This window comes from Suncus etruscus, chromosome 7 (genome assembly GCF_024139225.1).
Source record: "Suncus etruscus isolate mSunEtr1 chromosome 7, mSunEtr1.pri.cur, whole genome shotgun sequence".
Taxonomy (NCBI): Eukaryota; Metazoa; Chordata; class Mammalia; order Eulipotyphla; family Soricidae; genus Suncus; species Suncus etruscus.
This window is the reverse complement of record NC_064854.1, coordinates 117,198,116-117,216,291: the sequence shown is the minus strand read 5'-3', so window position 1 is coordinate 117,216,291 and position 18,176 is coordinate 117,198,116. Positions and strand designations below refer to the sequence as shown.

The following is an 18,176-nucleotide window of genomic DNA, read 5'->3' as shown; positions in this document are numbered from 1 at the left end:
ACAGTTTGGAGCTGTTTTCCCACTATATCCATACACTTTAGCTCATTCTGCTAGTTTTCAGGAATTTCCACAGTCTCTGGTTTTGCCCACCCTCCATACCACACATGAGGAACTCTGACCCTGCCATTTCTATGTCATATGGATTCCTCTCTCAGCTTGGGTTCACAGCTCCTTAGTGTCCAGCTTCTCTGTGGCATCACTTTCTTTAGACCCTGCATCCCTTTTACTCATTGGACACACACACACACACACACACACACACACACACACACACACACACACACACACACACACCACTTGTCTAGCTGACTACTTACCTTTCATGTCTCTAATCAAATGCACTTCTTCCAGGAACTCCTCTCAGACCTTCTGTTTATGTGTTCCTGACCTTTGTTCATTTTCTGGCAGAAACACTCCCATGTAGCATGAAGAGGACCTACTACCCCATTTCCACCTGTAATGAGCTCTAGGCCTTTCTTTCTCTCACTATTCATGCCCTCTCACATGCCCCTGACTAGCCATTAATAGAAGAGATGGATAGGTACCACCTCCCTGCTGACTTTCAGTGGTACCAGTGGCTCCTTGATTTGTACTCTTCCAGGCAGTTTGTTTTAGACTCTTCAAGGAGCAGAGCCTTGCAGTTTGTCAGGGAAAAGCTAAAAGCTTGCTATAAGTCAGTTTATTAGGAAGTTATTTTGCAACTAGGGTCCAAAAGAAATAAATTTCTATACCAATGGGCTTTCGAAAAATATTGATGACTAAAGATTTTAATGAAAATAAGTAACCATGAGAACTACTCATGGAAGCCTATTTAAACATCAAGGTTACAAGGTTGTCCATACTACCGTGTTTTTTTCCACAAAGTTGTTCATGATTGAGTTACAGACATACAATGTACAATAACCTTCACCAGTGTACATTTCCTGCCACTATCAACAGTTCCTATTGTGTTGTAAAGCAGAACATTTTTATTAAAAATGACTTCTTATTTTATTTTTAATTTAAAACGTTTGTGTGTGTCTACGGCCATACCACCCTGAACGCGCCTAATCTTGTCATATCTCGGAAGCTAAGCAGGGTCGGGCCTGGTTAGTACATGGATGGGAGGCTGCCTGGGAATACCGGGTGCTGTAGGCTTTAAAATAAAGTGTGTGTGTGTGTGTGTGTGTGTGTGTGTGTGTGTGTGTGTGTGTGTGTGTGTGATATACATCTGTGCTCATGGCTCTGTGCTCAGCGATCACTCCTGGAGGGTTTGTGAAACCATATGCAATTCCATGGATTGAACTGGAGTCAGATATATGCAAAACGAAGTACCTTAACCTATGTACTATATGTCCACTTTTAATTTACTTTATTTTATTTAGTTATTTTTGGTTTTTGGGTCACACCCAGTGGTGCTCAGGGGTTACTCCTGGCTCTAAGCTCAGAAATCACTATCAGCAGGCATGGGAGACCATTTGGGATGCTGGATTTCGAACCACCCTTAGTCTTGAATCGGCTGTGTGCAAAGCAAATGCCTACTGCTGTTCTATCTCTCCAGCCCCACACTTTTAATTTTATTAATATTTTAATTTTAATTTTTTTTGCTTCTTGGGCCACACCCGGTGATGCTCAGGATTTACTCCTGGCTATGAACTCAGAAATCACTCCTACTTGGGGGACCATATGGGACGCCAGGGGATTGAACCGCAGTCTGTCTTAGGTTAGCAAGGACATGCAAGGCAAATGCCCTACTGCTTGCGCCACCACTCTGGCCCAATACTTTTATATTTTTATCTTTGGAACTCTTCCCTGTGATTTTTAGCCATCTGGTTCAGTTTGTTAATCCTAAGTCCTGAGGATGAGGTGTTCCTTTGATCTACCTAGTCAAGTCACCTCAGCAGAGCTCCAGGACTACATTGTGCTGGGAATTGATCCCTATCAATAACATGCAAGGCAGATGCCTCATCTGCTCTACTATTTCTCCAACCTGACTCATTTTAAATAAAATGGTCTAAGAAATACCAGTTTTGTGGTTTTGTTTTTTTTAATTCAAGATAGTTTTGTGATTTCCAAACCATAGCATGGAGAATGGTAGCAACTCTTGCACTCGCCAAACAGACCATCCTGGCTTCCAAAGAAGAGTTGAAACCTTACAGGCACCTTATGTCCAAAAGAAGACTTAGTTAAGTCCTGTTTTTCACTAATTTCCACCCATAATCTAAAGATGATATAGACTCAGATTTATAAGAGATGGAAAGGGGCCCATCGCAGGGGCTTGGTGTAGGTCTGACAACCTGAAGACACATGGTTTCTGAGAAATATGTAGAATTTCATATATCTTATCCTGATTATTCATTATCTACTATTTATCTAAAGAAGTTATATAAAACCATTTAAAATGATATCTAGATGCAATGCCATAAAGCTATGAAATGTTCAATTTTTCAGAAATTCTCATTTAGGTTTTTTGGATAGCTCAGTAGTAGAGCATTTGCCTTGTGTGTAAGAAGTTCTGGATTTGCTCCTCTGTGCTACTAAAATGAAAAACCAGAAGACTCATTTATTTTTTGTAGATTATACAAATATGACCACATGTGATCCATGCTGTATTAGACACCTATCACACTCTGGACACCTGGTCTGTCTTTCAGTGTCTTTGCTGACCATGGTAGTAGCATTTCAGACAAGATGGCCTTGCCCCCAGTTCTCTCTCACACAACACCTAACTTTTGTTCATTTCAAGCAGGCCTGGCTTCTAATGTTCTGTCAAGTTTCAAGTCTTTGGAACAATTTACTGTTTCTTTCTGGCATCATGCTGATTTCTTTTATCATTTCATACTTTTCTCACGAGCTATCAACATGCTATTTATCCTTTATTCTTTTGAAAATGTCACAATAAAGAATTCTGTTTGATTTTTTTTGAGCTCTCATTTTTGTCAACAGTTCCATGCACTATCTCCTTCTCCTTCACTGACTACTAGTTTTATTAATACATTTCAAAGAGTTCTTCTTACCCATGAAAATTACTTCACAGATTTTTAGTATTGAATTGTTCATGATTTCATCAAGGAGGTGACTTTGTTCTTTTATTTAATAAATAAATCATTTATTTAAGCATTGTTGTTACAAAAAAATGCCCATAGTTAGGTTTCAGTGCCCTTAACCACTTCCTTAACCAGTGCAACTTTTCTGCCACCAGTGTGCCCCATTTTCTCCTATCTCCCACCCCCTGCCTGTCTCTGGGACAGGCATTCTACTTCTCTCTCAATCTCTTTTCTCTCTTTTCTAACAGGTGGTTTGCACTATTGTCAATGAGGGGGTGCCATTCAGATCACTTTATCCCCTTTTAGCACCTAGTTCTTGTCCAGAGTGATCAGTCCCACATTGTCATGGTAGTTGTCATGCTTCAAATACTAACTGTACTCACCATTCTTTGTGGCAAACTGTATATCATGGGCAGGTCTTCCTGACCTTCATCTCTATTATCTTTAGATACTTTATTCTTTTGATAAATCAGATTTTTGTCAATGTCAGTACTGCATCACTGGTTGATCATGGTATAGGAGGTCAAAACTGAAATTGTGACACTGAAGAGCAGGTGTAGCAGAGGTAGCAAAATTATTGACTTATTCTCCAGGGAAGAAGCACCATTATATACATTGTATAATCGACCATAGAGAACTTATTCATGAAGTTGGTATTGAGGAAAATTAATTAGCTTGCTTTCAAGCTTTAAGTTTCCCGTGTTATAATGGATGCACTATACAATTCTGTATTCCTGCCCTAGAGTATATGGAGTTAACATTCAAAGGGTGCACTGTGATTAATCAATTAATGTTGATTAATTAATCAATTAATCAATATTGATTGACTGTTTCCTGAACGATGCTATGCCAGACACTATGATGGTCTCAAGCACTGATATTTAAGACATGTGAACATTTCATATGATCTAACATGGTATGTCAACAGATATTCTTTCTTGTTTCCAGCATGCAATCCTGGCTTTAAAGTTCATCCTTGCATTTGCCATTCCTGACAGACCACGGGATATCCAGGTGAAACTGGCCCGATTGGAATTTGAGTCATTGGAGGCACTTAAGCAGCAGGTAAGGGCAAGAGCTCGAAAAATAAATACTTTTTTTTTAAAGCAAATACCATGGGGACATAACCTTTTGGGCATTCTCTCTCTCAATATTACCTTCATTCTTGAAGTTACCCATTTAAATACAGAAATCTCTGACTTAGGTTGGCAAAACAAAACTAAAATTCTAATGATGTGAACCACACAGATTTAAAGAGCTAAACTAAGGAAAGCAAAAATATTCAAGCATGTTAAATAAATAAGACTAAAATTTAGCCAAAGGGTTATACAGAAGTTTACAAGAAACAGTCACCATGGAGCAGCTTACCACATTCTCTCAGAGTACCTTCCTCAGAAATTTGAAGAGAGAAGAAATCAAACCCTAAATATGATCATGCAGGGAATAGAGAGAGAGAAAGAGAGTGTGTGTTTGGGGGGGTGGGCAAAAGCAACAAAAAAAGACCAGAAAATAAAAACTGCTTTCCCAGGGCTTGCTTTTTTTTTTTTTAAATAATATTTTATTTAAACACCTTGGTTACAAACATGAATGTGGTTGGGTTTCAGTCATATAAGAGGACACCCCTCCATCACCAGTGCAACATTCCCACCACCAATGTCCCAAATATCCCTCCTCCCCACCTTGCCCCCACCTGTACTCTAGACAGGCTTTCTATTTCCTTCATACATTCTCATTGTTAGGATAGTTCGCAATGTAGTTATTTCTCTAACTAAACTCATCACTCTTTGTGGTGTGCTTCATAAAGTGGGATGTAACTTCCAGCCCTCCTCTCTTTTGTTTCTGAAAATTATTGCAAGAATAGCTTTCATTTTTCTTAAAACCCATAGATGAGTGAGACCATTCTGCATCTTTCTCTCTCTCACTTATTTCACTCATTTATTTCACTCAGCATAATGGATTCCATTTCCATCCATGTTAGGAAAATTTCATGACTTCATCTCTCCTGATGGCTGCATAATATTCCATTGTGTATGTGTACTACAGTTTCTTTAGCCATTCACCTGTTGAAGGGCATCTTAGTTGTTTCCAGAGTCTTGCTATGGTAAATAGTGCTGCAATGAATATAGGTGTAAGGAAGGGATTTTTGTATTGTATTTTTGTGTTCCTAGGGTGTATTCCTAGGAGTGGTATAGCTGGATCGTATGGGAACTCAATTTCCAGATTTTGGAGGAATCTCCATATCGCTTTCCAGAAAGGTTGAACTAGGCAGCATTCCTACCAGCAGTAGATAAGAGTTCCTTTCTCTCCACATCCCTGCCAACACTGCTTGTTCTCATTCTTTGTGATGTGTGCCAGTCCCTGTGGTATGAGGTGGTACCTCATAGTTGTTTTGATTTGTATCTCCCTGATGATTAGTGATGTGGTGCATTTTTTCATGTGCCTTTTGGCCATTTGTATTTCTTCTTTATCAAAGTGTCTGTCCGTTTCTTCTCCCCATTTTTTGATGGGATTAGATGTTTTTTTCCAGAGGTGACTCCACCACCAAAACCAGCGAACAATAGGGCACATGCCTAACCTGTGCTTGGCCCTGGGCTCCACCTAGCACTGCATGTCCCTCTGTTTCCTCACCCCACATCACTAGGTATTGCCCTCGTGAGCCCCCAAGCACCACTGTCCTGGGGTTTGTCAAAAATAGCGACTTTAATAATTTAAATAGAAAAAAGCCATAATTTGGGTGATTTTTGTAAGAAAAGTAGGGTCTGAACATATGATTCAAACTAATAAAAATGCCTGAGGGAGTGTGCTTAAGGAGATGAAATGGGGGAAGGAAAGAATGGATCGTTGGTGGAGGGATACTGACACTGATGGTGAATTTGGAGATGGATCGCTGAATGCCAACACTATTATCAACAGCTTTGTCTAACTACAATAAATAATCAAAGAAAGGGTGAATGAAGAAACAGCATGTTTCTGATCCTCAGAGTTAGTCTTCTCTAGTGATTCTTAGACCTGTAATGAGAAAAGCAATATGCCTCTATCATTAGGGACATCACTGTCTGGGTTTGGAACCTCAGTGACCTCATAGAACTATGGACACAGTGGATATATAGGGCACTGGCCTTGTGTGTGTGGCCTATTCAAGTTCAATCCCCGAGATCCACCAGGAGTGATCCCAGAATGCAGAACCAGAAATAAATTTGGAGCACCATAGATGTGTGTCCCCCACCCCGGCAACAAACAAACAAATAAACCTGAAAGTATTAAAGGTCCATGAAAAGGCCTATAGTCAGCCACCAGTGTAAATGCCTTCCACGTCAAAACATAAAATTTTACAAATGTAAAGGAAAATAGTAATAAAGTAAAATACATGAAAATCTAGCATGTTTATATAATTAAATTATAAGAAAATTCCAGAGATAAATTGGAGAAGCATTAGCAGCATATAAAAAGTTAATTTTTTAATTCAGATTTTTTTCTCTAAATCCATAAAAGATAATTTAGTAACCTAAGGAAAAATATATAAAGAGATGCTCAAACTCTCTCAAAGGAAATGTACATTAAAGCATGATGAAATCCTACATTTTGCCCATATTATGGGCAATTATTGGTTGTTAACATGTTCCTATTAATGTGGGGGTGCACATTATTTTATATGCTCTTATGATATAAATTATTTCAGTCTTTCTAGAATATAGTTAAATCAAAATTCAAATACTCCCCATGCATTCTCTTTCATTCACTCTCTCCATCTCTGTCTCTGTCTCTGTCTCTGTCTCTCTCTCTCTCTCTCTCTCTCTCTCTCTCACACACACACACACAAAGAATTCTTGTTAGGATAATAGTTTTATCTTTAAATATTATCAAAGCATAGTGATTGAAACAAAATTTTATCAAAAACCTAGGAATGAATAAATTCCTCAGGAGATTACTGTATAAATAAATTATAGTATATCCATATAATAAAATTCCATAAAACTGCTTTTAAAAATGTGTGGCATATTTTTAAGTAGAAAAGAAGGACAGAGAAAAATATACTTGAGTTAAAAATAGGAGGAAAGGTGAGGAAAATGAATGAATGCTAATGCACATCTTTGTTTCCCTTGGAAGGGCACTGAGAAGAATTATGATTTATCTTTTAATACAAGGTTTTAATTTTATGACATACACATAATTATATTTTTAAGAAAAAATGAATTATTTTGAAGAGGAATTATTTTTCTTTTTGTTTGGGTGCTCTGTGATGCTCAGGGCTTACTCCTGGATCTGTGCTAAGGGATCACTCCTGGAAGTTCTCAGGGACCATATGGTGATGTCAGGGATCAAATATGGGTCAGCTGTGTGCAAGACAAGTGTCCTACCTGCTGTACTATCACTCTAGCTTCAGATTATTTGCCTTTCTGTCTTGATCTTCAGGTCATATTCAGCAGTTCTCAGGGACTACTTCTCATTCAGTGCTCGGGGTTACTCCTGGTGGTTTTTGAGGTTCCATTTGTGGTGCTAAGATCTGCACCTCAAACTTCTGTCTGCAGAGCATGTGTTCCAATCTGTTGAGCTATTACCCCAGTTTCAGGATCATCTGCCACATTATCTATATGTATTTCATTTTTAAACTCCATATTTTAACCTGATATAGATTTCACTTACTCCGGTCAACCTCAAGGGTCAGCAGCAAAGAGTAGGATGAATGAGTAGGAGTAGAGTGTAGCCTCGCCTAGCTTCAGCTTGGCTTAGACTTCACAAAGACCATCAAGGCAGAATCTAGCAGTCATAGATGCCTAATACCTACATCACCTGTAGGTGTCTCTGGGCTGTCCATTGTGTCTCCTCTCTTCTCCGTCTTGGACTCAGTACATTATATGCTCACACCCTGTGCAGACCTCCAAGGTGATAGAGAACCTTCAGACTGGAGGATTCAAGGCACAAACTGCATTTCACAAAGGCCCTCCACCTCCTGCTCATCAAAACCAAATATCTCCTTAAGGGATGTTTTCCACAGTGACAAGTATACAGAGACTATCCTTGGACTGGGAAAAATTATTTGCCCAATATCTATCTGATAGGAGTTCACATCTAAGATATACAAGGCTCTGATAGAAGTTAGAAAGGAAAAAGACATCTGAATATTTTAGATAAAAAATGGGGAGAAAAAATGAACAGATATTTTGTCAGTGAAGAAATACAGATGGCCAAAAAGCACATGAGGAAAAAAATGTTCCACATCACTAATCATCAGGGAGATGCAAATTAAAACAACAGTGAAATACCATCTCATACCACAGAGACTGGCACACATCACAAAGAACAAGAACAACCAGTGCTGACTCGGATGCGGGAAGAAAGAGACTCTCATTCACTGCTGGTGGGAATGCCAACTAGTGCAGACTTTTTGGAAACCAATATGGATAATCCTCAAAAAACTAGAAATAGAGCTATGATATGATCCTATCTCCATAGGATATACCCTAGGAACCTAAAAACACCATGCAGAAAAACTCTGCATTTTTTTTGTTCATCACAGCACTATTTACAGTAGCCAGAATCTGGAAACAACTGAAGTGCCCAAGAACAGAAGAGTAACTAAAGAAACTTTGGTACATCTATACAATTGAATACTATGCAGCAGTTAGGAAAAATTAAGTCATGAAAATTTCTTGTATATGGTTGGATATGGAGATTATTATGCTGAATGAAATAAGTCAGACAGAGAGGTATAGGCATAGAATAATCTCACTCATTTGTGAGATATAAGAAAAATAAAAGTATGGTAATAATATCTAGAGACAATAAAGATGAGGCCCAGTCCATTGTAGAAATCTTGCCACAAATAGCAGTGAATACAGTTAGAATAGAGAAGGGTCCATTATGACAATGATAGTTGGAACTGATCTCTCTGGACAAGAACTCCTGAAAGGGGATAAAATGACATGCATTAACAATAGTCAAACCATAGTGTCAAAAGATATTGAATCTTATTAGCATGTCACAGGTTTACTAAATACATTTACCTAAAGTTCTGCCACTGAGAAGTTATATTTTATTCTAGGGATGTCCTGCTTATAAGAGTTTACTTTGGGTATGGCCATATAAACCTCAAATCTCAGCTCCTAGACTTCCATATCTCCAAACATACCCAGTGGAGAAAATCCCAGTTTAAAAGTAAAGTCTATACATAGTTAGCTTCATGGAAAGAGAAATATGAACCAAAGTTTTATCTGAGTATTTGGAAAGAAGAAGAATGAAAAATATGGGGTTGGAGAGATAGCATGGAGATGCATGCCTTTCATGCAGAAGGTCATTGGTTTGAATCCCGGCATCCCATATGGTCCCCCAAGCCTGCTAGGAGTGATTTCTGAGCCTAAAGCCAGGAGTAACCCCTGAGCACCACCAGGTGTGACCCAGAAACCAAAAATAAAATAAAAATAAAAAAAAGAATGAAAAATATTTCATGTCTCTTAAGTTTTATTTTTTACTTTCTTTGAGGAGACGAACTCCCAGTAGTGCTTGGGAGACCAAGTGCTCCAGGCTTATCCTAGGAATCTCAGATAAAAGCATGTACTTAGTCCTTACAACCATCTCACAGGCCTATTTTTTAAAATAATTTTTATTTTGACCAATGTGGATTACAAATCTTTCACAGTAATATTTTAGGTACATGGTGACATTGAATCAGGGGCATTCCCACTACCAATATTGTCCTCCCTCCATCCCAATTCTCACCATGCATCCCATATCCCCCTCCTTTGCCCTCCGGGCTGCTAGTATAAGTGGTCTCCCCTTCACAGGCCTAGTTTTATTTTTGTTTTCATTTTATGTCTATAAATGTATCTCTCTAGCATCACTTTCTTAAAAACATGCTTAGAGTGTTGATTTTTATGGTAAGGTTTTAAGGTCCCAAGATATGGACATGTTTAGAGTTAGCACATTTATCAACTGTCTTCAAACAGGACATCCCGAGCTTGCATGATAAGTAATTTGTGCACAATAACCACACCCATAGCTTGAATGTCTATGCTACAAGAGGGGGCAGGAAGTAGTGCTGAGTGTGGTCAGGGGTTCTCATTCTTAATAGCAAATACACAGAAAGTGCCTCCTCCCAGCTGTTTCCATGACATTTTCCTTAAAATTTTTCTTAAAATCATAGTCTGAGAAAAGTTGAGTGAAAACTGGACAGCAAACCCAAGGCAAGTGGACCTCTCCTGTGCTTTCTTTTACTGACCTGTGGTGTTGTGTCTGATATACTGCTCTAAAGACAGCTCCACCTCCCAAATGCTTGGGTTAGCTCTGCCAAATCAAAGAGATTTTTCTAAAACTTCCTATTTCATCTCACTGTACAGAGATTCCTGAAAGACCCAGAAAGTCCTTGGTGTAAAGAAAAGGTCACCCACTTTTGCTTAAAAAAAAAAAAAAAAAACTAAATAAACTTTTGGCCTGTCTTCCATTTCTAGGATATATTTTTTTTCCTTACTTTATATTTTACTGTCTACTTTGTAAGTGGACTCTTAACTCACTAGGTTATTCTCAAATTCCCAAGACTAAGAGCTTCTGCTATATGCTCTGATCAGTTCTGGGGTCCCAATTCAAGCATGGGATATTAAAATAATATCTCAGAAGAACTTTAGTTAATGCTTAGTCTAACCCCAGACTCTTGCAGAAAGTGACCCAAATTTTTTTTTCTTTTAATGTAATTTTATTCTAGGCACCATAGTTTATAACACCATTAATGATAAGGTTTCAAACATCATATTTAGCATCACACACCACCAGATTATCTACTTTCCTACATCATTATCCCAGTGTCTCCCACCAACCCCTCTTCCCACTCCAGCCTTGTTATATTCCCACCTTTTCCTCCCCTGTGGTAAGCTTTCTTCTAATGATCAGTTCTCAGCTCTGTTGCCTTTGGACATTTATTATACCTCGACTTTGTTCTTTAGTATGAGAGACAGCATTCTGTTTCTGTTCCTCTCCTTCGACTAACTTCACTCTGTGTGATATTCTCTAGATCCATCCACTTAACAGCATATTGCATGATTTCATCTTTTCTTAAATCCAAGTAATGGTCCATTGTGTATAGCTTCTTTATCCAATCATCTGTTTGGAGGCACTTGGGGCATTTTCAGATATTGGTTATTGTGACTACTGCTGTGCAAATTGAGAATTTATGAGCATCCCAAGAAATTTGGGAGGAGTCATAGATTAGAAATAATGCTTTTACTAATTTTCCTATAGCACCATCCATTAATTTATGTTATCCCATTAACTGTCTCGTTGTTTTCTTTTTTTTCTTCTTTATTTGAACATCTTGATTACATAAATGATTGTGATTAGATTTCAGTCATGTAAAGAACACCCCCTAGAAAGTGACCCAAATTTGGCAGTAAGATCATAATTAAAAATCACTCCTATGAATAATTACTGTATTATACTTTAGGGTTCTTTTTTATGAACAAACATCACTAAAAACTATTAATGTGTATTTTTGACTGCACTTGAAAGTAGAAGTTTGGGGAAATGCCCAGGTCCTGCCCACTCTAGACTCTGATTTTCGTTCTAAAATGGGCCCAAGTACCTACATTTAAAAACCCTTCCTACTGCTCCACACCCCTTCCATCCACCTGAAACCCCTTTTCCCATCAAAGATTAATCCCGAACTTGGTCAGGTAAATTCCAAAAACCACCAAGTTCTGGACTGCGTTCAGTCATTCTGAATGAGCTTGGCAGCTTCTTTGTACTTCTGAGTTTTTTGTGCAAGTTCGTTTTATAAAATGAAAGACTAGTTCATGCTCTTTAGGAATACTCAGAAATCTCCATTTTACCCAGCACTGCAAAGCTTCAAATGCAGGAGCCTGTTCTGTGGGTTCCAGTTACTTCTCTCAGCTTGTGATGGTGGCGGAGGGGGAGCCCAAGCATAACTTGGGGAAGAACAGTACTGGAAGCTGTTTTTTCTTTCTATGTCAGATAGGAAACCACGTGCTATTTCTAAATATAGAGGCAAATTAGATATACTTGAAGGTGAAAGGCAAACTTGTGAAAATAAAATTGTTTGCTTTTCAAAGGGCATTTTTAAATGAGTAGACTTCAGCCTGGAGACCTTTACAAAGAATTCTAGACAGTAAATATCATCCCAGTGATGCCCTTTTATTTCTTTTCAAATTGATTTATTCAACTCTCAGCAATTTTTGATTCCATTATAAATGGATTCCTATATCTAGGTTCTGTTTGCTCACCCGGTGGCCTGAAGCACTTCCAGGAAGACACCCCACTTCCTCAGCTCTGACCCTTCTGTCAGACAGCTCACTGGGGACAAGGTACAAATGGGGCCTTCAAAAGGATAATAAATCCCTTTAAAGCACAATGAAAATTTTAAAATTATAAAAGAAAGGAAGGGAATGGAAGGAAAGAGCACAGTGCTGATTCTAGCCTCAAGCACCTTCCTCAGGACTGTGACCCTTGACCTGGCAGGCAGTTGGCCAAGCTTCATGAAGCAATGGCTTCATTTTAGGTTTACAATCTTTCCCAAGAACTAATGGTCTTTTTTTACCCACTACATTGTTGGTCTCAAGTTCCGGTAACTACTAAAGTTAGTTTCATAGTATACAAAGGGGTGCTAACGTATTGACTATTGGTACATATAATCCTGTGTTGACCTGCCAACCTGAAGTTCAGAACGAAATGTTGAATCTAGGTCAGAGCCTGAGTTGTTGGGAAGAGGATGGTTGGTCCATTCCCCAGATACATGGTGGTTTGTCTTCCAGCTCTGTGCATCTTCAGGGCAGATAACCTGACTGTCCTCTGTCATGGTCCCCCTAGTAGAATCCTAAGAGTCAAAGGAGGCCATATACCACTTATCAAGAGGCTGGAATTGAAACCAGGTGAGGGAGGAAGAGAGTCTCCTTGGGTGTCTCAGAAGGTATTCTGGGACTAGGATTCAATGAAGAGGCAGAGTCTCATTTTTGCAGAAGCAGGGGCTGCTTCCATGTCAGGTGGATAATCATAGTTGGCAGGTGATGGGTGGGGACTTGCAGGCACAGAGTTTTGTTGTTGTTTGCTCCCAAGTGGTGTTCAAGGGGTCCCTTCTGGTTGGCTAGCTAAGCTCACAGTTCAGTACAGGAGGTGGCTCAAGGAAGAGGTGCCTCTTAGATCCTGCAGTGCCTGAGATTTCTTGGGTCACTTCAGTAGTGCCTGAAAGCCTCCAAGGCTGAATCCAGAGAGGATTGGAGGACCAAGTGGTAGCAGGGGCCTAATCAGTCAGCATTGCAAAGCAGACACCTTGACTCTTGAACCACCTTCTGCATGTGCCATGATGCCTCAACAGGGTTCTCTGGATAGAGTTTATTAACCATTTGCACGTGCTCATTCACACAGTGAATTTTCCTCTAGTCACAAATAACTTTCTTCCTACGTGAGTAATGCTCCAACAAAACCTTGTATCTCTGACTCTCTGCCAATCTCCATTACATCATTTTCTCTACCTAATGGGTCCAGCTCCAGCCATGTGGTACATTCCCAGATCCACCTCCAGGGAAACTTCTCCTGTATTTGCTCCCCTTTGCCTGTACAGCTATGCTGTGCTGTCTTCCCTTACTCTTACTCTGCTCAGGGCTGTGTGCCAGTAGACTCTGACTAAATCTCCACTTAATCAAACTGAGTTTATTGACTCATACATAGTTCAGAAGCTAATATATTAAGTAACTGACAAATTATGTCCTTGGACAAAGAGAAAGAATCTAAAATAGTCACTCTGGCAAAAAAATAGAAATAGCTCGGTCATCTACCTTTTGGGGTCACTAGGAAGAGAATGCTTTCTGAGAAATTGCATGTAGGCACTTGTTATGGGCCTCAGACCCATCCTTGATAGTTTAAATTCTGGTGCTTGCTTTTTTTTTCTCCCCAGTAAAACTGGTTGACACAAGTAATAAGGATATAGCTCCCCAACTAGTAAAATATCTAATCAAGCCAAATAGAATTCTGAAATAGTTTGTGCTATTTTCCCAAATTCAGACTCTGGGCCAATCCTGTCTTATTACATATGTGTAGACTATTCTTCTCCTGTATATTGTGTATTCATTAGACAAAAATACTTTAAAGTATGCAGAGGCATCCAGACATTAAAATAGGGTATTTTGTTAAAGATCTAGAAAGCTTCTAATCATTTTTGTCTTCCCTAGTAAACAGTCTCTGCAAATTGCTACTTATCTCTTTCCCTTGATTCTTTAGGCAAAATTAAAAATTTTGTACATCCTTATTTCACATCCAGCTGTCTGAAGCATAGCTAGAGTCAGATTTGTTTTTACTTGTAAAAATTTACCAAATGGACCATAAAAAAGAAGGAAGGAAATGAACATTTTCCGAGTCACTCTAGGAGCAGATGAGAAGCAATGAGGGCAGAAAGGGCTTGGGGACAGATCCCATCCACCACAAAGGCTCTCTTGTTAGTGTGCTGAAGAAGAGTATGACTATGGCACTCTGTCAGGAATATCAGTAGAGTATGCCTCTAGTAAAGAAAAACATTCTTCGTGTAATAGGTTATCCTAGAAAATTGGAAATGCTTAGTACTGTATATTTTAAAAGTAAAAAAAAAAAAAGAAATAATATTTGGTAGATAAGAAAGTTCTAAGTGTTTTCATCTCAAATTTAGTACTAGATTTAGTTATATTGTTTTTTCAGGCCAATAGGGCCGAGAATAGGCCTTTCATATTCAGGTCAATGTCCAATCATGGATCTGTTTTTACTTCTTTTTCAAATGTTTTAGGATATTAAAAGACCGTATTATTGACTTTATCAATGTCAAAGACATTTGTGGCCCCCATACTACTTTAGTCAGTATAAATTCAATATAAATTTGTCTTACTCCTTGGGGCCAGAGAGGTAGCATGGAAGTATGGCATTTGCCTTGCATGCAGAAGGACGGTGATTTGAATCCTGGTATCCCATATGGTCTCCCAAGCCTGCCAGGAGCGATTTCTGAGCATAGAGCCAGGAATATCCCCCTGAGACCTGCCAGGTATGACCCAAAAACCAAAAAAAAATTTTGTCTTACTCCAAACAATTTATATTTGTTGAATGAATAAGTCAATAAGTAAATGAATACTCCTAATGTCAAAATACCATCACTTAGTGAGTTTTGTTTCTTAGTAAATTCAAGTCCTTTGACTTTGAAATTACTCTTTGTGTTTCATAGTTGTAATTAAGGAAACCATTATTAAGAATATATCATATTAGGAGACCACAGAATATTTTCAATTCTTGTTTTTAATTCTAGGAAATTGTTGAAATAGAAAATATTTTATTAAATATTATAAATAGTATTGTTTTCCATTGATTTTTCAATGCTACTAATGCTTAGAGATATGACTGAAAATTGCATCATGCAATGAAAGCAAACCTAAGAGCCTAACTACACTGAACTTATAATGATTGACAGACTAGAAAATAGACTTTAAAGTAAATTCTTTAAGAGTATATTTGGTGTTTTGCTTTTTTCCCCCTAAACCTAAAGTGTGGAGGGGCTAGAGCAATGGCGCAGTGTAGGGCGCTTGCCTTGCACGTGGCTGACCCAGGACAGAACTCGATTCAATCCCCAGCATTCCATATGGTCCCCCAAGCCAGGAGCAATTTCTGAGCGTATAGCCAGGAATAACCCTGAGCATCACTGGGTGTGGCCTAAAAACAAAAACAAAAAATAAAGTGTGGAAAATAATAACATTTGAATTTGAGAACTTTATAAAATTCTGTCTACTAATTTTAAAAATCAGTCTCACTATAATATAATAAACTGTGAACATAAACTTACTGAATCTATATGTAAGTCAAAATTAAAAGTTGTGATAACTCACCATCAAATATTAGATACTTCTATGATAAAAAAATAACAAAAAAGTAAAATATCAGGAATTTCCTGCATTAAATAATTATCAGTCACTAGAGTTGAAAAACTATAGAAATGATCTTGGTCTCAAACCCTCATTTAATAGATTAAGGAACCAGGTCACTAAGTTTGGTTGTTATTGTCCAAGGTGACCCAAGGACTCTTCTCCCTTAATATTTATACCCTGTGGAAATGCATCCTACCTTGTATTTTGGCTAGTATGTATGACATGTCAGTATATCTCTTAAAGGCTGTTAGAAAATAAAAGTATGTCTGCTGCTTCCTACTCCTTGAGGATTGTTTGTCTTTCAGAAACCAGCAAGCACTCTGGTGAAGGTTCTCAAACAGCCTCTGCTGGGGTCCCTAGAATGAATTCCAGTAGCCCTGTGAATTAACTGTTTTAGAAGCAGATTCTCTTATTCAGTGGATGGCACATTTTATTCCATAGTAAGATAGAAAATATTTTAAGCATGTGGTTTGTATACTCCATTGCACAGCTACTCAGTTCTGTTGTTCTAGGAAAAACATGTCTATAGACAATACATTAAAGGAAGGAAGTTTCTGTGTCTCAATAATACTTAATTTACAAAATTAGGAAATGGGTTAGATTCAGCCTCAGACCATAGTTTGTCCTTCCTCTATTCCTGTAGCCTTTGCCTACATTTTCATCAGAGGCCCTGAGTCGAGTCATCAGCTGCTTTGAAATTCCTAACCCACAGAAATTACAAGATTTAAGTGTTTGTTGCTTTAAGCTACCAAACATTGTGGTTATTTATTAAATAAAAAATTGATAATAGGGGTCAGAGGGATAATAGATTGAGTTGGGTGATTGCCTTGCTTGCAGCTGACTTGGGTTTGATCCCAAGCATCCCATATAATTTCCCAAGCATTGTCAGAACTGATCCCTGAAAACAGAGCCAGGAATAAGCACAGAACACTGCAGGGTGTGGTCCGAAAATAGAAGAAGAAAAAAGAAAGAATGAATGAAATAGAAAAGCTGTCATTTGTCGAAAATCAAGCTGTCAGTTATCCCCAAAGTCCATCCTATTCTATATCTTGGCTGTTGCCTTCCTGCATGAATAGCACCAGAAGATTTAACTGTTTGCCCAAATGTTTCTCCTCAATTCTTTGTCACTAAAATGGTTCCCATTGAAAATGTCTTTGAATTTTAGTCCAATGATATAATGGTACCCATGGTTCAATGGTAGCAGTGTCATTGTTAATCTATCATGAAGATATTTATTTTGTAGACTATAGAATTAGAGCTGAGAAACGTGCTGTGGACATGTTTGCATCCCTCAGCAGAACCTTCGTAGGGTCCAAGAACCTTTACGAAAGTAAGCGGGAACACGAAGCAGACAAATATGAAATATGAAAATGAAATAAATGAGACCACACAAAATGCATTATATGGGGACCCACGTCCAAGGGACGAGAGACAAATTTTACTGTTCAGCCGATGACATTTTTAAGCACAAACTCTGGTATGCAAGGTGTTTTCAGGGAAAACAAAGAGCAGAGGATCTTCCCAATGAAACCAGGCCCTGAATCTACATATCAAATAACTAGTTGTAGGTGAGAAAGAGCCCTGCTAGAGGGCTGGGTGAAAAAGTGAGGTGAAGGTGTTTTTTGAGTAAACAGAAAACAGGTTTTGCAAGAAACCAGGAGGAGAGGGGCAGGTTTTGCGAGAGATTTTTATGATGTTTATGTAGTTGCCGGAAAATAGATTTTTGGGGGGATGAAAATAATTGTTTACTATCATAGAGCTAGACTCAGAAAGAACAAGGTGCTGGCGCCAGGTTATACTAGAAGTAAGAGTCACAAATAAACTAGCCATCAGGGAGCTTTTGGCGGGCTTTGGTACTGAAATTTCTTTGTGAGTGTAGAGAGGCTAAGGCCGAATTTCTGTAGTAGGAAAGAAGACAAAAATCAAATAAAAGGAAAAAGGAAAAATGTAATGTCACAGCCGTGTCAGAACTACAGCCAGCAATCCGCGCAAAGGATCAATGATAGACTTCTCTAAATGGGCCTTCTGGCAGATAATTCTTGGGAGGAAAATTAGGCACTGCACCAGGAAAGCCAAAAGCCACGTCTGATGTGTGCTTCCTTTTGCAGGTAGTGACAGAAATGGATCTTGTTTTAAGGTACACCAAGTCCTGGTCTGCCTAGATTATAAATATACTTAACCTTTGTATTCTACTTGACCATTGCTATCAGAGCACTAGCAAATAAACTATGTTAGTTACTCTTTACACAGCATATGAGAATAAGCCTGGAAGTTT

General features: G+C 38.5%; 1 protein-coding gene and 1 pseudogene across 1 annotated transcript in view; both read left to right on the top strand.

Annotated features, from left to right (window-relative positions):
* The window catches only part of ANO10 (anoctamin 10), a 186,477-nt gene that overhangs the window by 131,930 nt on the left and 36,371 nt on the right, over nucleotides 1-18,176 (top strand). Inside the window, 1 exon segment of the mRNA XM_049777443.1 lies at nucleotides 3,975-4,091. Coding sequence (XP_049633400.1) covers nucleotides 3,975-4,091 — 117 coding nt within the window.
* Nucleotides 1,019-1,137, top strand: LOC126014995 (uncharacterized; annotated as a pseudogene).